Here is a 23,433-nt window from a genome sequence, read left to right as displayed (position 1 = left end):
CTTACAAACTGTGAGATCATGACCTGAGCTTAAGTCTGATGCTTAACTGACTGAGCCACCCAGGTACCCTGTGACATGCTTCTCATTCAATACTTATAATGAAAAACTTTGTAAATATTAATATGTAATAATACCTAATATTTTTTAATATTTTAATCTTCACAACCCAAGGGGAAAGGTACAATATTATATCCACTTTATAGATGATGAAATTGAGACTCAGAGAGGTTAAGGAACTTTCCCAAGGTCACATAGCTAGTAAGTGACATAATCGAAATTTGAACACAATAAGTCTGATCCAAAGTCTGTGCTTTTAATCATTAATATATGCCATAATTTTAAAAGGCTGAATAGAAGTCCATTATATGAATGGACCATAATTTAACCAAACTACTATTGTTAAGAGAGCTGGGTCTTGAAGGTTGAATAAGAGTTCTCCAGAAAAATGCATAGAAACTCCAGAAAAAAAGGGCCATGAGCAAAGTTACAAAGGTGTCAAATAGCATGGCACATCTGAAGAAGTGCTTTTGGTATGACTAGGAATATGGTGTGAGTGGAAAAGACAAAGAAGTTGGAAAGGTTAAGTAAGATCATATCATGAAGGATAAATTTGAAAGGGGCAAGACTAGAGTCAGAAGACCAGTTAAAAGCCTACCGTCGAACAATGGAATATTATCCAGCCATTAAAAGGGATTAAATTATTACATATACTGTATCAAGAATGAACTTGAAAGACATTATGCTAAGGGAAATAGGCCAGATAAAAAAGGGCAAATACTGTAGGATTCCATTTATAACAGGTACCTAGAATAAGCAAATTCATAGTGACAAAAAGTAGAATAGAAGTTATCCAGAGTAGAAGAAGGGGAAGTGAGAAGCTCTTCTTTAACAGGTTCAGAGTCTCTGCATGGGATGGTGAAAAGGTTCCAGAAATGGACAATGCTGACAGTTACACAACTTTATGAATGTACTTAAAGGTACTGAATTGTACACTTACAGTGGTTAAACTGGTAAATATTATATGATGTATATTTTACCATAATTTTGACAAAGGCTATATAGCGCAGGGCACCTGGGTGGCTTAGTTGGTTAAGCATCTGACTTTGGCTCAGTCATGATCTCACAGTTTGTGAGTTTGAGTCCTGCATTGGGTGAGTTCAAGCCCCGCTTTGGGTGAGCCTGGCTCCTCTCTCTCTCTCTCTCTCTCTCTCTCTCTCTCTCTCTCCTCTCTCTCTCTCTCTCTCTCTCTCTCTCTGCCTCTTTCTCACTTGTGCCCTCTCTCTCTCTCAAAAATAAAAATAAAAAAATAAAAAAGGCTATAGCCCAGAAGGGAAATGATTAGGGACTAAATGGAGATAGAGAGGTAGGGGAAATTTTGAGAAATATCAAGAACTAGACAACAGAGGCGCCTGGCAGGCTCAGTCAGCACAGCATGTGACTCTTGATCTCAGGGTTGTGAGGTTCAAGCCCCATGATGGGCACAGAGCTTACTTTAAAAAAAAGAAGAAGCTATTTCAGATTCTGTGTCTCCCTCTCTCTCTGCCCCTCCCCTGTTCATGCTCTGTCTCTCTCTGTCTCAAAAATAAATAAACGTTAAAAAAAATTAAAAAAAAAAAGAAGAAAAAGAACTAGACAAAAGACTTGGTGACTGACTGAATATGGGGTAAGGAAAAAAAACAACTCTTGGGTTTCTAGGTAGAGAGGAGTGGCATTATTAGTGTCCTTTCATAGATAAAGAAACAAACACCCAGAAACACGAAGTAATTTGTCCAAAGTCACAGTTTGTTAATAGCAGAATTGGAACTTAAATTCCAGACTCCTGTCTCAAAGTCAGTACCCCTTCCACTATAAGACAAAACACCAAGAAAGAATATTATCTTACATTTGTATAGCACTCTACAATTTACAAAGTGCTTTTGTATATTATTTCACTTGATACTCATAACAACGTATGAGTTAGGATAGGCATCATCACCATTTTATTGATGAGTACACTTAAATAGAATAAGAAAACTGATGCAAGTCCTTAAAATCCTCAAAGATCTAAATTTCATTTGTTGGACTACAGAAGAGCCTTAAGGTGGGAAGTGAGATTCAAGTGATAAACTTGGGACTACCATGGCTGCTAAATGTTGTAGATATTAAGAGAAAGGGGCTAGAAATAGAAGTGGTTTGTCAAGTTTTCAAGGTGGACATATTGCACAACTACACATCATAATATCTATAGACTTGTATGTATTTATAATATTTATAGACTACCAATGTGACTGCTGCCTCTGGAGTTGTGTAAGACAATAGCCCTAGATAAAATAAAGTAGAAGTCTCCAACCTGTAGATCAGGATCTACTGGTCAGTCTAGAAACCTTGCTTCATGGAGCTCCAAGGTGGTTCCCAATATTTTCTCCTCTCTGCTACATCCCCTTTCTGCCACATGTCCCAGCTAACATTCCCAGAGTGAAAGGGAGAACAGAGGTACAGCCAGCAACTACTTCTCAGGAACTACAATGACTATATCTGCCCTGATCTCAAGACTTAGATTAAAATAAGGTCCTCCGGGGGTGCCTGGATGTCTCAGTCAGTACAGCATGTGACTCGTGACCTTGGGGTTGTGAGTTCAAACCCCACGTATAGAGCCTACTTTAAAAAAAGAAAGAAAAAGAAGGTCCTCCACATAATAAGGCTGGAGATCACCCCAATAAAGGATTGGGATGAAACAAAGATGGTCTTATGTGATCATTTCTACTCATTTGGCAGAAAAAAATTCTAGAAAGTGCCTTAATAATACTGTTAAACCTTATTAGAACATGATGGTATTGGGGCGCCTGGGTGGCTCGGTTGATTAAGCGTCCGACTTCAGCTCAGGTCATGATCTCACAGCCCGTGAGTTCGAGCCCCGTGTCAGGCTCTGTGCTGACAGCTCAGAGCCTGGAGCCTGCTTTGGATTCTGTCTCCCTCTCTCTCTGCCCCTCCCCTTCTCATGCTCTGTCTCTCTCTGTCTCAAAAATAAATAAAAACATTTAAAAAAAATTTTTTTTAAAGAACACGATGGTACTTACATTAAATCCAAAGTTAGCAAGGGAAAAAGGCAGGTCATATCAGGCATTCATTTGGCAATTCACTCATGCCTTAAGACAAGTTGTGAGAATACTAACACAGATTATAAACAAAACTTGCCACTTCAAGCTTCTGACCAAGTTGTGTTTAGGTAAAATACAAAACTAGGACGCAATGGTCTAGTCAGATGCTTCAAATATAGAAGATAATCTGACACTGACTAGATGTTTCACATGTAGAAAAGAATCTAAAATGACCACCGGTAGTCCTCAAATGGCTGAGTCAAACAACTTGCAGTTATTGTCTCATATTTGGACAGAAGAAACACACTATTCTTAATAAAATACAACTGAAAACAAAGGCTAAGCAAATGTACTCTGTTTTGCTTGAAGACATTTCTAATGGCATTCTACTAACCATCACAGAATGCATTTCTCTCTCCTTGTCTAACTTCCTTCTACTTCTCCCAACTTCTTAAACTTCCCACCGGCACTTCATGTAGACATTGCTCTCTAGAGTTACTTGGTGCTACTAGGGTAACTGATCCCAGCCCCTCTGTGAAAATACCATTTTATTGCTCACTAAGAAAACTTAACACAAAATTCTAAACTTAGGAAACAAATTAGAATGGAAATGGGACCAAATCAAGGCCTAAGGCTCCAAAGCCCATGCTCCTATCCCTCTCCAAACCACCACATCCAAGGAATTTACCACAGATTAAATACTGTTCAAAGCGTTCAAAAGATGGCTGTATTAGAAAAACCCAGTCTTCTTTCTCATGTTTCTCCTTTAGTCTCATAGTACTACTATACTCATAACACTTCTGACACCAGATGTTTGGCAGTTTTCCTCCAACAAGCAATTCTGTGTGACACCAGCTGGGTGTCCTACAGTTTAACTCAATTCTGATACTGTCTATCTGGAGATAGGGTCAGATTCCAAGTTAAGGGCTTAGTCCCACAAGACTGTTCCCACCCCACTTTCCATAGACTCAAATTGTTGTTCAGAGCATTCAAACGATGGCCTTCATCTATCACTTTCAATACTCTTCCCTAACATTCCCTAACATATATAATCTCTACTACAATCAGGCAAGTGCCCTCACTGCCATATATAATCCATGCTTGCCATTTCTTTCTACTATATTGTTTAGACTGGTCCCCTCATCTGGAATGCTCTCTTCCACATATTTAAATCACCTCACTCATCTGTAAACTCCAGAAAAGCAGGACCAGATCTGTTGTATTCACAATCATATCCCCAGTACCTTGCACATTAGCTACTAAAATAATTGCCGAGTTAGTAAATGAACTCAAGTCCTACCTCCTCCATGAAAAACATGTCAAATACTCATACCCACTTTCTTTTTGAGTTCTGAATACCCTTGGAATCAGCATCATAGTTTAGTACTTAATTTCTCTGTAATTGCTTGGTTTTAGATTTATTTCTGATTAGACAATGGAGCATATGCCTTATGCTTCTTTGCATATCTCACAGAACCCACATAAATACTACATTCATAACAAGCACACAATAAACATTTAATTGGAGTGCTGACATAACTTGTAACAGCTCAACTTACATACAACTTTGTAAGAATGCAACTATTTTGAAGAGTAGGTCAGAAATGCACAAAGTCTTTTTTTTCCTCTGCCTACTTTTTCAGAAATCATTCAGAAGTATGGTTCAGCATTTCACAATTAAAGAAATAATCCAGAAAAGCTCAGTGACCCAGAGTCTGTAACTCACTAATTATGTAAGCAGAATGCCATGAGTTTTCTCAGTGGAGAAGCAGAAAGATTAAGTACATCAGGGTGACTTGACTTGCTATCTGTGATAATGAGTTTCAAGATGTGATGTTAGCATACTGTAGGTGTAATGTAGGCTACTGTGCCCTCCCAATCTGAGTTTTCCATTTTCTGTGGTGGAATTTAGAAACTAATTATTGCTGCAGCACCTGGGTGGCTTAGTCAGTTAAGCGTCTGACTTCAGCTCAGGTCATGATCTCGCAATTTGTGGGTTAGAGCCCCACGTCGGGATCTGTGCTGACAGCTCAGAGCCTAGAGCCTGCTTCAGATTCTGTGTCTCCCTCTCTCTCTGCCCCTCCCCAGCTCGTGTTCTTTCTCTCTCTCTCTCTCTCTCTCTCTCTCTCTCTCTCTCTCTCTCTCAAAAGTGAATAAACATTAAAAACAATTTTTTTTAATGCATTAGAAACTAATTATTGCTTGCAGGTACTGATTCATTAGTATATTCCTCCTACATCCACTCAATTTATAGTACTGCAAAACTAGAATTTATAATTTTATTATATAGGTTGCTAACATTAAAACATTTTTAATAATTTTTTATTTTTTTAATTTTATCTTTGAGAGAGAGACAGAGGTGAGCAGGGGAGGGGCAGAGAGAGAGGGAGACACAGAATCTGAAGCAGGCTCCAGGCTCTGAGCTGTCAGCACAGAGCCCGACACAGGGCTTGAACCCTCAAATCAAGAGATCATGAACTGAGCCAAAGTCAGACGCTTAACCAACTGAGCCACCCTGGCGCCCCTACAGTAAATAGTTTTTATTTTTTTTTTTTTTTAATTTTTTTTTTCAACGTTTATTTATTTTTGGGAAAGAGAGAGACAGAGCATGAACGGGGGAGGGGCAGAGAGAGAGGGAGACACAGAATCAGAAACAGGCTCCAGGCTCTGAGCCATCAGCCCAGAGCCTGACGTGGGGCTCGAACTCACAGACTGCGAGATCGTGACCTGGCTGAAGTCGGACGCTTAACCGACTGCGCCACCCAGGCGCCCCAGTAAATAGTTTTTAAAAGAATAATGGTAACTAAACTTTACTGTGTGTTTACTACCTGACAGGCACTGCTCTTAGAGCTTCACATGTATTAACTCATCAACAATCCTCTGAGGTAGGTACTGTTATATCATTTTTGTATTTACCTAATATCTGAAATACATGTACTGAATAAAACAGTTTTTCTTTTTTTAAATAAACATTTTTCCTTAAAAAAAAGATAAAAATAGACACATGACCATTTCTTTTCTCTTCCTGAGGGACTTAGAAAATACAAATAAGACCAACATCACTTTATTTATTTATTTTTTTTAATTTTTTTTTTCAGCGTTTATTTTATTTTTGGGACAGAGAGAGACAGAGCATGAACGGGGGAGGGGCAGAGAGAGAGGGAGACACAGAATCGGAAACAGGCTCCAGGCTCTGAGCCATCAGCCCAGAGCCCGACGCGGGGCTCGAACTCACGGACCGCGAGATCATGACCTGGCTGAAGTCGGACGCTTAACCGACTGCGCCACCCAGGCGCCCCCCAACATCACTTTAAACATTAAGTCTTTTAGCATATCTTTAATTAATGTAATTAGCTAAAAATAAAACTATGACTCCTTACTTTTGAATTTAGTTTGAAAGTATCAAGGAAATTTTGAGTTACCAATACTTTAATTTTTCGTCATCAAATCTATTTGCTCATTCATACTTTCAAAGAAGATAAATGAGTATTTCTCCCTTTAGGACAAACAAGGAACTTAACTGCAATAGAGCTAATTTTGCTCAAATGTCTATGTACTTTAAAAAAAAAAACAGTTCTTTGGGGAGCCTGAGTGGCTCAGTCGGTTTGGCATTTGACTTCAGCTCAGGTCATGATCTCGTGGCTCACGAGTTCAAGCCCCACATCAGGCTCTGTGCTCACAGCTCAGAGCCTGGAGCCTGCTTTGGATGCTGTGTCTCCCTCTCTCTCTGCCCCTTTCCCACTCACACTCTGTCTCTCTCTATCTCAAAAATAAATAAACATTAAAAAAATACAGTTCTTTTATGTAAGGTAAGAACATGGATTCTAGGGGCACCTGGATGACTCAGTTGAGCATCCCATGATCCTAAATTCATGGGATTGAGCCCATGTTGGGCTCCACACTGGGCATGGAACCTGCTTGAGATATTCTCTCTCTTTCTCTCTCTCCCTCTCCCTCTCTGCCTCTCTCCACAACTCATGCACTCTCTCTAAAAAATAAAAAATAAAGTGACTTTATAAAAAAAAAAAAAAGAGAGAGAGAGAGAGAGAGAAGACCACAGGTTCTAAAACCAGACTGTCTGGCTTTAAATCTTAGCTTAGCCACTTACTAGCTCTAAAAATAAAATCTGGCCCTATGAAAGAACATGTTAACTCCTACCAAATTGCACATTTTTTCACACTAGATGAAAGATCAATTCTAGTCTCCTTCATTTACATGCTCCCCAAAAAATAATAAAAAGGAAAAGATTCAAGATCCCATGACTTACCACTGCCCCTAAAGTTAAGAAACAGGCATCTGTGAGTTATTTTTGTAAAAAACACAGTGGACACACTCTTATGCAACCCTAATCATATGCTAACACTCAAGGTCAAGTAATATACTGCACTACATAAATTATTTTTTCTATCATCATACAATGAATTTAAGGCTTTATAACTATCTGAAGACTACAAAGGTTTTTATGACTAAAATTCATTCTGCTATCACCTCGCTAGAAACAGAGGAGCCAGATAAAACACTTCACTTTAGATGGACAATACTTGAAGACATATGACACCAATTTGATTGCTAATACCCAAAAACACACTTACAGGTGTGATCAGAAATTAATACCAAGATACTGTGGCTGTAAGTCTGAACTAAAAATTGATAATCAGAATTAACAGTGAAATGGCAGAGTAAAATAAGAGAAAACATTTATTGGCCAAAATGAAACTGGTTCTATGCAAATGATTTAATATTAATAGTAGTGTTTTAAAAATATAATATATTGGAAGCACCTAAGTGGCTCAGTTGGTTAAGCATCTGAATCTTGATTTCAGCTCAGGTCATTATCTCACAGGTTTGTGAGATCAAGCCCTGCGTCAGGCTCTGCACTCAGTGTGAAGCCTGCTTGAGATTCTCTCTCTCCCTTTCTCTCTGCTCTTCCCCTGCTCCAGCACACGTTCTAAATAAATAATTAATTAATTAAAAATATAATATATTGGGCACTTGGGTGGCTCAGTCAGTTGAGCAACCAATTCTTGATTTTGGCTCAGCTCATGATCTCACAGTCCTGAGATCAAGCCCCATGTCCACACCCGGTGCGGAGCCTACTTAAGATTTTCTCTCTCTCTCTCTCTCTCTCTCCCTCTCCCTCTCCCTCTCCCTCCCCCTCTCACTCTGCCCCTAGCCGGCTCTCTCTCTCTCCCCACTCCAAAATAATAATGTATTTATTAATAATCAATACAATATACTTTATATTAATAGCATTATTATTGATTGATTTAATAATTCAATTAGAATTCTTAGAACAAATAATTTTATTATCACCAAAAAATTAGATACCTTTGTTTTTTCTTACCATTGTAAGTACAAGGATCAACTAAGGAGTTACACTTGGAACTCCTTAACAACCAAGCTCTTTGTAAACTTTTGTTAGTTCAAGGATCAATTCTTAAGTATCCTCACGACACTAGAAGTCAGCTACAAATTTATCCTAAATAGTCCTGAGAAGGGCCCTTGGGTGGCTCAGTCCACTGAGCTTCTGACTCCTGTTTTCAGCCCTGGTCAAAATCTCAGGGTCAGGCTCCACCCTGAGCATGGAGCCTGCTTAAGATTCCCTCTCTTCCTCTCTACCCTTCCCCCACACATGCATGCTTTCTCTCTCTCTATTAAATAAATAAATAAGTAAACAAATAAATAGTTAAGAAACAGTCCTGGGAATTTCCTTTAAAGGGCTCTCCACTCTGGAATTCTTTTCTGTTCTTCTATCTCTGTTAACAGTTTTTCAGGTCTTAACAGAAGCCCTCTTAATGCTCTCCTCTCCTGAACGGCAGGTACCATGCTTCAGGTGAACACTCAAGAGAGCAGAAACCATTTTCTTCACAATTCCAAGAATATACAATGCGCTGCAAACTCTCAGGTCAGAGTAGAGGAGGGAAGTAATTCCAATATTATTCCCTCACAATCTTTGGCTGAGACATCAAATGCACAAACAGGATCAGCAACAATTATATCAGCATAAAACAAAACACTTAAACTTTTTACAAACAAAATCAAATAAGGTAAATGGCCAGGTTAAAACAATTTCCCTAAGATGTGAAATAACCTGTTTACTCAACTAGTAAATTATGAAAATGTGCTCCTGAGTATAGGTCTGAAAAACTGGACTTCTACACGAGAAAATCATAAAGTAAAAATAGGTTTAAAAAAATAGCTGTGTAATTCTAAATGTGGACAGAAAACATGGGACAAAGTACAACTAAGTGGCTCAAAATGGGGGATATTTTATCCTCATTTCCTCCAAGGAAAGAAATATTTGTGAAAACTAATGTAATCTACCAGTATCCCACACATTTAATTCCACAAAGATAAGAAAATCACTTCAATTTTCTAACAGTGCTGGAGAAACTAGGAACATATTTATGAAACCAGAAATTTTCTACCCTTTCACTTTAATGAAACACATTCTAAAAGTATCATGATACTTTTCCTGCCATACTACCTCAGCAAATAAGCAAGTTATATCATATTAAATCTACCTGAAGACTTGAGAGTTATAAGTGAAAAACATGATTGTTGAGATGGTAAATTGAACCAAAACAGGCCTGTGGCCTGTCTCTCCTGCCCACCTCCCTGCTCCACCCACATTTTTATGTCCTAAGCAAGACCACAGTTCAAAAACAAAACTCTGTAAAACCTTTCACAAAGATGAGTAGAAGAAATTTTAAGATAAAACTCCCAAATATTATTCTCAGCTGTGCCAGTGCCTGTATCACCTCAGATAAATCTCTCCTCACAATTTAGTTTCCCAACTGGCAAATGAAAATTATTTTCACGCATTGGGATGTGTCAAAAGTCTTGATTAAAGGAGCACCTGGGTGGCTCAGTTGGCTAAGCATCTCTTGGTTTTGGTTCAGGTCACAGTCTTATGGTTCCTGAGTTTGAGCCCCAAATGGGGCTCCACGCTGATGGTGGGGAGCGTGCTTGGGATTCTCTCTCTCCTTCTCTCTCTGCCCCTCGTGCTCTCTCTCTCTCAAAATAAATAAATAAATAAACTAAAAAAAGTCTTGATTAAAGTTTGTCAAGTATTTTTAATAAAATAAGTTATGAGGTTATAATGAGGAAGTTATAATGAGTTATAATAAGTTATAATGAGAAGTTATAATGAGGAATTTATAAAGAAATGTGTTGCCTTAGCACCCTCACAGAAGTAAAGATTGTATATGTTAGTTGATTTTTGGTCATCACTCCCTTTCCTTTTCAAATAAATTTTACTATTTCTGCATGCATCTTTTCAAAGAAAAACAACCTTCTGCATTAGAGACCAGAGATGTCTCTATCCTTTGGGGAGATTAGTGTTTAATCTAACCCTACCTGGAGGCCAAGAATCAAGATCTTTCTAAGACTATGATTGGAAAAGAATAGTTTCTATCATATTAAGAAGACCAGGCGAGAAATCAATTTGGAGAAAAAGAAATGCAGAAATTCATTGGGGAAATCCTGGAACAACTTCTGGCTTCAGACACCAATGTTATTCATTCCCAGAAATGTAAAAATTGATTCCAAATTACATTTAAGTATAACAGTCAATCAGAATTAAAATACAACAAACTTTAAGAGGAAAAAAATGAGAGAGACAAATCAAGAAACAGACTTTTTCTTCTTTTTTAAGTTTATTTTGAGAGACAGAGAGAGTGAGAGGAGGAAGGGCAGAGAAAGACAGAGGGTGAAAGAATCGTGCTGGCTCCTCACTGTCAGTGCGGAGCCTAATGTGGGGCTCAAACTCATGAGCCGTGAGATCATTACCTGGGAGCTTAATTACCTGAGCCACCCAGGCACCCCAAGAAACAGACTTAACTATAGGGAACACATTAATGGTTACTAGAAGGGAGGTGGGTGGGTGGGGGGATAGGTTAAATAGGTGATGGGGATTAAGGAGTGCACTTGTGATGCGCACTGGGTAATGTATGGAAGTGTTGAATCACTATATTGTACACCTGAAACTAATATAATACCATACGTTAACCAAATTTAAAATTAAAGCTTAAAAAAATTAAAACTTAAATGAAAATATATAGCAAACTTTATTTTTTCTCTTAAATTTGAGTTTACATCTGACTGAAATCTCATACATTCATGCTGCTTTTGTCATTTCATACATTTTTTCTATATATAAGCTTTTTTGTTGGCTGGAGGGTAGCTGGATATGGTTGTGAGCTTACCAGTTTTGGAGCCTATACATTTTTTCCTTTAACAGCAATATCTGAGAGGATGTGGCTGTGTTAGAAATAGGGATGTTGATGTACAGTGTGTTGTTGGATGTCCTGCATCTTTCCAGCCCCCTAAGCCTCGGCTCGTATTTTTTCTTCTACCTGGGCTGCCCTCCCCTACTTCCATTCCTGCAAAGTTAAGTCCTACCCAATTTCAAGGCCCATCTCAAATGCTCCCTTCCCTGGATTCTCATAACACTTTCTCGTTCTAACGTACAATGTTACTGAGATGAAATTAAAAGGATGTACCTGTCTTTCCTATACACTGTGAGACCCTCTAGTACCAAAAAACCCTCTCATGTCATGAATGTAAACACAAGAACGTTTTAAAAATAAATAAAATCTCAGTTCAAAATATCCTTTTAAAAGGATGAGATTTTAAAAAGATTTTTAAAAAGTAAGAGGATGAGATAAGCAGTCTAGTTATTCAATCAGTGGGGCTGCTAGAACCCACTGACTTCATAACTGAACTCCACTAACTTGACTGCAAACTCACTTGAGGCCAGGGACTCTGTCCTATTTCTTGCCTATACTCCATACCACCCCCACACCTCGATATCACCCAATTCGATGTCCTTCACACATTAAGACTCAATACAAAACCGTATTACTGTAGATGAAAAGACTCTAAAACAAAGATCAGATGCTAAAATACGAACTTGTGAAGCAATGAAAGAGTTGTTGGTGCTTAGGATAACCTCAACGTCTACAACAAAAAGTGTCAAAGATAAAGGTACCACAAGGGTGTGACAAGTATGGAGAATAACTTTACTGGGAAGCGGGCCGAATGAACAAAATGAAATAAGAACAAGAGCGTTCTCTCAGTTTAGCTTATGCTCCCAGAGCGAGACAAGAAGCAAAATAATTTTTCACTTTATTTCATTAATTATGGTCATCAGTACATGTGACTTCCATACAGGCACAGACCTTCTCATATCTTTAATTAATTAGGTAACACAGGCCACTGGATGATCAGAACACTTTCCCAGGAGGGTACAAGGAAAATGACACGGGTCAGTACCCAATCTCCCCTCCATTATGCCCTATTAGGAGGGGTAAAACATGAGCGAGGTAAATACCTGAGTTGTGAAGAAGTGAGCGTTTGGGGATTGCCCCCAGATTAAAATGACCCTCGGTACACTCGGTAGCACAGACTGACAGTACAGAACACCTCTCCAGTAGAAAGGAACGACGGGGAGCCGGTATAGGACTTACCTGGTTTATTTTTTCCTATGGTTAAACGTCGGGAGCTACGCAGCCCGCGGCAGCGACAAATGCACGCGCAGGCTCCAATCTAACACACCCGGAAAAGAAGCAATAGTAGCGGCGTCCGGAGGGAGGGGGAGGGGGAGAGGGGAGCGCGGCGGCTGCAGCGGGGGCGGCGGCGGCAGCAGCACTCACTCGGATTCTGTTCCTCCAGCCTTAGCCTCCTGGGCCTGCGGCCTTTACCCTTCCCTTCCTTACTCCCCCCCACTTCCGGGTGACGCCCAGGCCGGAAGCAGGGCCTGAGACGCGGAGAGAGGGACGCGTCACGTGAAGGGCAACGCGAGCCCTAGAATCAAGCTTCTTCCGCCTCCTACTGCCCTTAGGCTGACACGCAGCCCCTGGCTGAAGTCTTTGCCTTGGCAAGAGAGCCCTCCAACCCGTTCCATCACCAGAAACAAAACAAAACCCCACCAAAGCCTGTGTCATCTAACCAGACAGAAAGTGCCATAGACCTCCTTGTAAATCATCTTGTACATAGTTCAGCCTTTCCCAGCATGAAATTAACGTGCTGCTGATAGACTGTGTAGCCTAACTCCAGATGCAAATGCCAGAACTATGAACTTGCATTCGTCCTCCATTCAAAAATGATCTTGGGATGCCTAGGTGGCTCAGTCGGTTAAGCGTCCAACTTTGGCTCAGGTCATGATCTGGTGGTTCATGACTTCGAGCCCCGCATCCAGCTCTGTGCTGACAGCTCAGAGCCTGGAACCTGCTTCAGATTCTGTCTCTCTCCTTCTCTTTCTCTCTCTGCCCCTCCCCTGCTCACTCTCAAAAATAAATATTTTTTAACAATTTGTAAAAATGATCTCAAAATTTTTTGACTTTTTATTCATGCTTTTGAATTCATAATCTTTATGTGTCAGTACGTTACAGTTGGGGCAGGCATCGCACCTCACACTACCTTCAATATCACCATCCTAAAGCTTCGAACCACTTGCCCATTTATCCATTCACTTGCCGATCTTCTTAAAAACCTAGAGGATTCCAAGGATGTAAAGATATTAGACTATCACCATGAGTTCGGAAAGAAATGAGATGCATAAAATGTAGCAAGACCATGCAATAAATAAGCAATACAGAATTTGAGAAAAATATACTTTTAATCCTGTTTGCCCATTTCAACATTTAAAAAACGGCAAAATCCTAGGATTTTTAAAACTATGAACATTAAGAGGTACAGGCTCCCTTTCACTAAATTCAAAGTGAGATATGGTCTTTTCATATCTCCTTTCATTGAATATCTGTCATAAGATATAGAGGGAAATTATAGATTATTTTGCATTTTCAATCCAGTTGCTGGGGAGCACCTGGGTGGCTCAGTTGGTTAAGCGTTGGCCTTTGGCTCAGGTCATGATCTCACCATTCATCAGTTTGAGCCCTGCATTGGATTCTCTGCTGTCAGTGCAGAGCCCGCTTCAGATTCTCTGTCCCCCTCTCTCTCTGGTCCTCCCCCACTTGCACTCTCAAAATTAAAATAAACATTAAACCCAGTTCCCATAAAAGTATCAAGTCCAATAATGTTGCCAAATTCGAACTAGTACACAAGGTATACATATTAAGTTAATATTTGTAAAAGGCTTAGCAAAGTGGCACACACTAAGCATATTTAAATACTGATAAACTAATTTCCATGCCACCTGTTTTCAAACTCCTATTAATCCTTGACAGGCCACTTAAAATCGCCCAAGATTTAAATTTTAGGCCTACAATGAAGTATTTCAGAAAGGATTATTCCTTCTCCCCTATACCTATACACATATATGAAAAAATTATCTTCAATATTCCTAACCTTCCCAGCCATTTAGTTGTAACTGTCAATCGCGTACAACCTTGCATCACAAATTCAATCCCAAATTTAAAATCTTTAAAAATCACATGAAATTAAGATGGCTTTTAAGTGAGCTTCAAATCATTAGTAAATTGGTTTGTAACTACAATATTAACAATTGTGTTAAGCTTTCACAGAAATTCACTAAAAGGCAGAAATCATAAAGCTTTATCAGAGTACCAAATTTACCAGCTAATTTTTATGTAAAGTTTATCGTTATGAGCTGCAACTCTTTTATCATGTACATCCTTAGTGATTGAGCCTTTCCCTTACTCTAAAACACCTCACATCTCTAAATGCATAATCCCTAATCCCCCTAATCAGTGCACAAGCATACCAACAGTTTTTTTACAATTAGTATACTGAGCTTTCAAATAGAAGGGAGTGTCTTCAGGAAGTAATCAAGTTTTCTGGCGGTGAGCAGATAGTAGGTGCCCCCAAAATGCTTATAAAGTGATATTAAGATCTCCAATAGTCACAAGGGTGAGAACTCAATATCTGTGCCTCCACAATTACCACAGTACCTAGTTCTAAATAAGCTTAATAAATTAAAAGAACAGAAAACATTGTAATTTACGGTCAAATTAATTGAATTCATGATATTTACCCTAATTTAAAAAATACTTTCTGGCCTTCAACAAATAACATTTAAAGGATTGGCAATGCTTCTAAAGTCACTTACCTAAATTCTTCAGAGGAACGGATTTTTGATAGGAAGACTAATTTGACAACCTTCCCAATCTAGGTATTAAAACTTTCAGTGATGTTCTGGGATAAACTGAGTGTGTTTGTGAGAGGATAGACCTTTGAGTACACTAGGGAGGCTGCAAGGTCAGAACACTGTGATGACACAAACTAATTTAGACTTCTACTACTGCTTCATTTCTGGTAGTGGCCATGGCAGTTTTATTTTATATTATTATTTTTTATTTAATTTTGAGAGAAGACAGATTGTGAACAGCAGAGAGAGAGAGAGAGACAGAATCCGAAGCAAGCTCCAGGCTCTGAGCTATCAGCACAGAGCCCAACAAGGGGCTCAAACCCACAAACTGCGAGATCATGACCTGAGCCACCCAGGCACCCTGGCCATGGTAGTTTTACAATTACTCATCAGGACAAGATTAAGTACAAAATAAAGTTTTAAAAGTCTGTTCAGACATGCCAACTACCACCACCAGATTTTATCACACAGAAAAACATATATGTTGGCAAATGGACAAGTAGACATTTTTAAATTTTTTTTTTTTTTTTTTTTTGCCTATAAGAGCTGGCAACACTTATCTGACAAAGTGGCACAAATCAATTTGAAAACCGCGGATAGTCGTTAGTAATCCTCAATAAAAATTCAGTAATGAAGAGGTAAATAATCTAACGGAAAGTTAAAGCTTCCTTAAAGAAATGTTTATTTTACTTAATCACATCTCAGGGCTACATGCATTTGAACACCTTAGTCCTAGTTTAACATTCTTTCTAAATATAGTGTTCATTCAAATTTTATCAAATATAGGCACTATTACATAGTTACTAATCTGCAACATAGTTTGCAAGGACATTCAACTTATTTTTCCTACTCAATGAAATTACTTACTGGCTTTGATGCATTTTGCCATAAGAGCATTCTTCTAGTATTTCATACACCAGGTAAAAATTTTTCTGATGTTTGGTTACACATACATCCTTACCTACATACATCAGGTAAATTTGGCAATGCCTAAAAGCCACTTACCTGATAACTTACTTTAGGTGAGTGAATTTAGGAATCTCTAATTTAGCTAACATAGGTTACTCCACTGAAATTCCATTTTCTGCTTATTTGAGCACTATCAAAAAACATGAGGCTTTTTACGCCTTCAGCCAAGGAATTAACAAAGCACCAATGTGCTTCAAACATTATAGATGTTTTCTTCAGTTAGCATCTTACACATAAAATCCAAAGTCATACTGAATTCAGGATAATACATGCATCAAAAGTTGGTATAATTACAGGATGCCAACAGGTCACCGAAAGTAACTGGTTAAGTGACAATAAACCATATTTGACAGATCCTTTCTTTAATAGCATCACAAACATCCTAAATAAATATAATGAAAGATCCAAAGCTCTAAGATGAATGTGCCAACAGAGCCAAAGAGCTAGCTAATCTTCAGACATCCTAGGAGTTCATCTGATAGGACCACTCTTCCCTTGGGTCTGGTGACACCCCAAGTTCTCTTGGCAGGAGTAAAAAGGACTTAATTCCAATTCCAAATATACATATAAATTAGAGGTAGAAAACAGTATGCATAATCAATATCTGGGCAAAGATGACCTAAAGTAACTCTGAAATCACTTATTCATGAACTATAAGCCTACTATAAAGTTGACTTCCAGGTGATAGCCAAATTTTCCTTTCATAACACCTCATAAAGAAAAATTATTTAAGAAATTATAATGCATCTTCCTTTAATAGTAACACAAAGGTTAAATAAATGAAAAGTGATCAAGCTTGGTTTCATTACAAAAGAAACAAAATGACAACAAAGGTTTCAAATATACTTTATTTCTTCGATCAGGCCATATTTTTAATGGGTGCACAGTGCTTTTACTTGGCATCAATTAGGAGTTGGTTTTGAAACAATTCATTATTACACCAGCTGGGATGACTACTGATCTCTCCATTCTTTTGGGGTGACTCTGCCAACAGGGGACAGGTTCCATTCTATTCCAATTTGTGTTGCTGTCTGTAAGAATTAAAATGCTATCAGTTATAAAAGTTTAAACCCGAGTCCACTCTCCCTTGGAGACCATTTCTTAAAAGTGACAAAGGTATTCTACTCTACAGGTTAAAAACACACAGAGACTCAGCTGGGATATATAGTGCCCACTATGTAAGCCAAACCTAATTGCTGTCCTAATTCTCCAGAGCAGTACTCTTCAATAGAACTTCCGGAGATGAAAGAAATGTTCTAGATCTTCATTGTCCAACACAAGAGCTACATATGGTTACTGAGCAACTGAAATGTGGCTAATATGACTGGGCAATTGAATTTTTAATTTAATTAACTCAAATTTCTACTTCACATTTCTGTAACATCTCCTCAAAACATTGCTTCACTCAACCACAACTACTAAATACTGCCAAAGAGCACTTTTGTAATATCCTTTCAAGGAACACCACTCCAAAAGTGCCCCTAATCACACATTTGTTCAAAATCTATTTACTCTTCTAATTAAGTAGACACACCTATTTAATAGTATATTTAAGGAAGGTTAAAACAAGAATAAAAAGCCCCATTAATAAATATCTTTGTTTATTAAGGTAAGGATTTATACGTATCTTTTAAGAACAACTTATATATTTATCCCACTTTTAACCAGCAAGTATATAAACTGGTAAGCAGATTGTTACACGTAAGATGTAAAAAACTATAATAGTGAAAACAAGTCACTTTTACATCTCATCCATCAAAAATGTTGTACTCTGTTCGGAGGGCAGAACTTTAGAAGAGAAACTGATTACACTTGATCTTAGCCAAAAGGCCGAGAAGCGATAGAAGAGAAACTGATTAAGTGAAGGAAGGTGACCCAAGATGGTGAAAACCCTGGAAACCACATAACAAAAAGTGATTAACAGAACTAAGGATGTTTAAGAGAAGATCCAGGGGCGCCTGGGTGGCGCAGTCGGTTAAGCGTCCGACTTCAGTCGGGTCACGATCTCGCGGTCCGTGAGTTCGAGCCCCAAGTCGGGCTCTGGGCTGATGGCTCAGAGCCTGGAGCCTGTTTCCGATTCTGTGTCTCCCTCTCTCTCCGCCCCTCCCCCGTTCATGCTCTGTCTCTCTCTGTCCCAAAAATAAATAAAAACGTTGAAAAAAAAAAATTAAAAAAAAAAATAAATAAGAGAAGATCCAGGAGACATGATAGCAATTTTCTAGTATCTAATGGTTGATACATGAAAATGGGATCAGAATTTCTTTGGCAAGAAAATGATGGGTAAAATATGAATGCTTAATGCTATGGAAGAAATTCCTGCACTGGGTGGTTAATTACATCAGAAAATCTCTGAAGTCCCTCTGAACAAGAAATGTATACTACTATGTGAAAACATTTTGAATTCATGAACTAAATAGGAATGAAGGGGCGCCTGGATGGCTCAGTCAGTTGGGCAACTGACTTCAGCTCAGGTCATGATTTCACAGTTCGTGGGTTCGAGCCCTGCGTCGGGCTCTGTGCTGCCAGCTCAGAGCCTGGAGCCTGTTTCGGATTCTGTGTCTCCCTCTCTCTCTCTCTCTCTCTCTCTCTCTCTCTCTCTGCCCCTCCCCCACTCACGCTCGCTCGCTCTCTCTCTCTCTCAAAAATAAACAAATATATATATTAAATAGGAATGAAAAACATCTAATATAGAAAATTATCAATCAATAGTACTTACATAAGCCCATACAGCAACACAGAAAGTGGCTCCACTAGCTAATACAGCATTACCGTATTTGTCATGGAAATCAGGTGTCCGTTTCTGGTGGCTCTGCCTTGCCATTGTTTGCTGAATGCTTTGAACTTAAAGGAAAAAAGAAATACAGAAACATATCTATCAATTATAAGGAAAAGAGAACATGTAACTGATACTGCCGTCAGGAAAGCAAAGGAAGTTAACTTTATAGTATCAGGCACTTCAATAAAATGTTAAAACACATTGTAGCTAAAAGCAAAGTAGCGTACTTTAAAATGCATCAAAAATAAGATGAAATGACAGATGTATAGATATGTGAGAAACCAGGGGCACCTGAATGACTCAGTTGGTTAAGCATCCGACTTCAGCTAAGGTCATGATCTCAGAGTTCATGAGTTCGAGCACTCTGCTGTCAGCACAGACCCTGCTTTGGATCCTCTGTCTCCCTCTCTCTCTGCCCCTCCCCTGCTCATCCTCTCTCTCAAAAATAAACAAACATTACAAAAAGATATGTGAGAAAACAAATATATCAAAATGTTAATTGTATCCATTAACATTAATTTGTATCAATAATTAATTTGAATTAATTTGTAATTTGTGCGTGATCATACAATTCTTCCAACTTTTCTATATGTCTGAAAATTTTTCATAGTAAAATCTTGGGGGACAGGGAGTGCCTGGGTTGCTCAGTCGGTTGAGCAGCCAACTCTTGATTTCAGCTCAGATCATGATCTTGAGGTTCGTGAGTTCAAGCCCCATGTAGGTCGTGGAGTCCGCTTGGGATTCTTTCTGTCCCTACCCCCACTTGTGAGCTCACACGCTCTCTCTCTCAAAAATAAATAAACAAACATTTAAAAATTAAAATAAAATCTTGGGAGATAAAAAGGACAGGTGGTGTCAGTAACATTCACTACAAACCTCTGGAACTTGGCTCCTATTCATTAATTTGAATGACTTAAATTTTCACTAGAGTTTACTCTGCAGTACTCAACAACTTACAACACCCTCAAAATGAATTTCAAATTAAAGCACACTAAATGCTTATCACCTTAAAATTACAAAAACAGGGGCACCTGGGTTGCTCAGTCGGTTGGGCGTCCGACTTTGGCTCGGGTCATGATCTCGCAGTCCGTGAGTTCGAGCCCCGCATCGGGCTCTGTGCTGACAGCTCAGAGCCTGGAGCCTGTTTCAGATTCTGTGTCTCCCTCTCTCTCTGCCCCTCCCCCGTTCATGCTCTCTCTCTGTCTCAAAAATAAATAAACGTAAAAAAAATTTTTTTTAATTACAAAAACAAAACAAAACTAGAATAATCTTGATTTTTTTCAAAAACAAATGAATACCATGCTAAAAGAAATGGGATACATGAAAATGTGTAAAACACAGATCCTGTCCTCAAGTAACCTCCTAAATTAGAGGAGGATATGGGACACGCATACACAAACCACTGTACTACAAGTAGAATATTAGATAAGCACTTTGAACAGAAGGTAGGATTTGGTTACATAGATGTAGGAAAGGGAAATGTGAAAAACGGCAAACAAAGAAAAGCCTAGTATATTAAAAAAGCAATTATGGGGGCACCTGGGTGGCTCAGTCAGTTAAGCGTCCGACTTCGGCTCTGCTCATCATCTTGTGGTTCTTGGGTTCAAGCCCCGAATCAGGCTCTGTGCTGACCTCTCAGAGCCTGGAGCCTGGAGCCTGGTTCGGATACTGTATCTCCCTCTTTCTGCCCCTCCCCTACTCATGCGCGCAGCATGCTTTCTGCCTCTTTCTCTCAAGAATAAACAAACATTAGAAAAGGGGAAAATTAAAGAAAAAAGTTATGTTTGCTTGAAGGACAAGGTATACGGACAAGTAATGGGGGATAAAACTAGAAAGGATCGTTGGTAGAGGCAAAGGTTTTTGAGCAGAAGGACATTAAAACTTTGCGTTACTATTATTTTAGTAGAATGAGTTTTCAAACTGCCTCTGGAGGCACTTAGAAGAGCTTGGCAAAGAGCCCGAGACTGGAAAATGCGTATTTCCGGATATTTTTTTTTCTTCCGAAGTAACAGGTCCTTATTGTTTTAGATCCTCAAATGGCACTACTTATGTAATTGTTGCCCATTCACTAGCATTTAAGAATTTAATAGCTTCTATGTGATAGAATGGGTTATCTCAGGATAGTTATTTGGCCATTAATGATTTCTCCTCTTAACTGCCTTACAGGTTTTCTTTTCACCTTTAGATACACTTGGGATGAGCAAATTTACAAACATTTCACTATAGATTCTGCTCTAGAGCAGTTATTAAAAAGTGAGCGTGTGACTTCCACATTGAAAAACAAACAAAACAACAAAAAAACCTCCCTTTCCTGAGAAGTACAGGCCGTACCAGCTCAAAGGGCAAATAGATTAAAATTACCAAACAATTCTGCAACACCTCATGACTTCAACATTCCGGTAACCCAAGTGGATTTCTTTAGACCTCTCCTCTGTTAACAAGAAATTTCTTGGTTACCACCTATTGGTGATCTCATATAATCCTCAACAATGGTATGAAGTAGGAATTATTTACTAACACCCTATCTTACAAAGAAGGAAAATGAGGTTCAGAGAAAAATCATTTGCCCAAAGTGAAAGAGATAATAGACGTGGCTTTTGGAATATTGAAAACCCTGTTGGGTAACTATTGTTTTGGTTATTGTCAAAGCTGCTTCAGTGTTTAGAACACAATCTACTAATACCTCTAAATGACTCTGTAAACTGAAAATAACAAGATGGCTCAAGAAGCAATATGGTAATTGCTTAAGGTCACTTTCAATGTAAAACCACTGCTCACATTAGTCAAGGTCACCTTCACTGCAAATCAAGTACGTAAATGAATTTTTCTCTCCAATGTAATACATTCTCAATACATAAGGCTGGTCTCAAAATTCCCTGTACCTGCTTAACTTTTAGACAAAAAAAAAAAAAATTACAATTGCTTTCGAATAAGCTAATATTCACTTACTAACCTACAAACTACATAAAAGCTGCAGGGCCACCATTTAGGCTGTCACCTTGCAATGAAACCAGAGGAGAAGCTACATTTACAGTTTCCTTCCCCAGTTACAGGAATTGGGAGAGAAGGTTCTTCTCTTTCGGGGTAAGTGCACCCTCAAAGCTAAAACTTACTAAGGGATTAGTGTCCACCAAGTGCCTCCTTCCCTGCAATTGTTCATAATTGAATAATAATTTAAAAAAAAAAACTGGGTATGTTATGACTCTGGTAACAGAGCGAGCTGGGAAACAAAACAGGAACTCTGTGTGATTAAGTTAATGCTAAGGACAGCTTTCCAATTACTTCGGGAGACTGCGCATTTAGAATTAGAAAGTCAGGATGAAGGTGGAGGGAAAGGGCACGAGAAACCATGAGGACAAATTGATAAAATGCAGTTGGAAATTATTTGCTCACAATTTTTGCTTACCTCGGAGACGACTGAAAGCGTTTCTGGCCATAGGAAACATCCTGAAGCTGAAGACAGAACGGTGCAACTGTAGCTGCTGATTTGCTACAATTTGGGGCCAAGTCCCCTTGCAAAGAGCCCTGAAAAACAAAATGGCTTTTTGCTGGATACTTTAATGAGATTTAATGAAATCTCGCGAGACCTTAAAAAAACCCTATAGAAATTGTAATCCTCTTTACAGACAGGAAGGAAAAAGGCTTTCTGGGAGATGTAGTTTCACACTTTGTGAGTGGTGTACGATGGTATTCAGTGAAAAATGAGAGAATCCTCCCCCTGCCCCCGTCTTGGAGCCAGGTTTAGAGCTCTACAGAGAGCTAAGACAGTGATTTTAGGCTGACATATCCAAGGCGCTAGCTTCAAAATAGTGTTTCAGAGTCTTTGAGCCTGTATCTCGCTCCACATTAGCAGTTCGTTTGGGTCCCCCGAACTTCATTTCTCTAATTTTTTTTTGTCTCCTATTACTACATACTACTTTGTTTAACTTTTAATTTTGAAATGATTTAAAATTTAGAAAAGTTGCAAGAATAGTAAAAAGAAACTAGTAATATGTGGATAAACAACGTCATAATTGTAGAATCTTGATGGTGGGTGTTCAGAGTACAGTTCTTTCACACTTTCTGTATGTTTGGATATTTTCATAATAAAATATAGGTGGTGAAGAGAACTCCTAAAACACCCATTGCCAAGGTACACCACTTGGATAATGTTTTGCCACATGTGTTCTCTCTCTCTCTCTCTGTCTATGGTGGGGGGCAGATCTGAACCATTTGAGAATAACTTGCATACATCATGTACTTTTACCTGTTAATACTAAAGGGTTCATTTTGTAAGAATAAGATATTCTATTACATAACCATAGTACAGTCATCAAATTAAGAAATTTTAGTATTGATACAATACAGCTCATATTCCAATTCACCAATTGTCCCAGTGTCTGTATCCAGAATTCAGTTCAGATCCCCATATTGAATTTAGTTGTTGTGTGTCTTTAGTTTCCTTTAAAATTGAATAGTTCCTCTGTGTTTGTCTTTTGTGGCATTAATTTTTTTGTCACTACCAGTAATCTTTATTCTCTCAGTTTTACATGTGAAGGAAG

General features: G+C 38.6%; 2 protein-coding genes and 1 non-coding gene across 9 annotated transcripts in view; all 3 read right to left on the bottom strand.

Moving 5' to 3' along the window:
• The window catches only part of ATP7A (ATPase copper transporting alpha), a 189,782-nt gene extending 176,961 nt beyond the window's left edge, over positions 1-12,821 (bottom strand). For 5 of the 7 annotated variants that reach the window (XM_045472927.1, XM_045472930.1, XM_045472932.1 and 2 more), the window contains exon 1: positions 12,548-12,806. The gene's annotated coding sequence lies outside the window, so the exon portion shown is untranslated. Of the gene's footprint in view, positions 1-12,547 lie in introns of all 7 variants that reach the window. The other 2 variants (XM_045472928.1, XM_045472926.1) reach the window with 2 other exon arrangements.
• A 4,125-nt stretch (positions 12,822-16,946) lies between these two features.
• LOC123594670 (cytochrome c oxidase subunit 7B, mitochondrial) lies at positions 16,947-22,442 on the bottom strand. The gene is made up of 3 exons (XM_045471538.1): positions 22,299-22,442; positions 18,833-18,957; positions 16,947-17,147 (listed from the first exon to the last, which is right to left on the bottom strand). The coding sequence occupies exons 1-3, from the start codon at positions 22,336-22,338 to the stop codon at positions 17,070-17,072; spliced, it is 243 nt and encodes an 80-aa protein (XP_045327494.1). The 5' UTR covers positions 22,339-22,442; the 3' UTR covers positions 16,947-17,069.
• LOC123595588 lies at positions 17,763-17,958 on the bottom strand. The gene has a single exon (XR_006711262.1). It is a non-coding gene; the product is annotated as a U2 spliceosomal RNA (small nuclear RNA).
• Positions 22,443-23,433: the final 991 nt, after the last annotated feature.

Source organism: Leopardus geoffroyi, chromosome X, assembly GCF_018350155.1.
Source record: "Leopardus geoffroyi isolate Oge1 chromosome X, O.geoffroyi_Oge1_pat1.0, whole genome shotgun sequence".
In the NCBI taxonomy this organism is placed as follows: domain Eukaryota; kingdom Metazoa; phylum Chordata; class Mammalia; order Carnivora; family Felidae; genus Leopardus; species Leopardus geoffroyi.
This window is presented reverse-complemented; position numbering and strand designations above follow the sequence as displayed.

Coding starts and splice junctions, on each gene's coding strand:
- LOC123594670 (XM_045471538.1), bottom strand. CDS start 22,338: ATGTTTCCTATGGCCAGAAACGCTTTCAGTCGTCTCCGAG. Junction 18,958..22,298: donor CGCTTTCAGTCGTCTCCGAG/GTAAGCAAAAAT, acceptor TTTTCCTTTAAG/TTCAAAGCATTCAGCAAACA. Junction 17,148..18,832: donor GTGTTGCTGTATGGGCTTAT/GTAAGTACTATT, acceptor TAATTCTTACAG/ACAGCAACACAAATTGGAAT.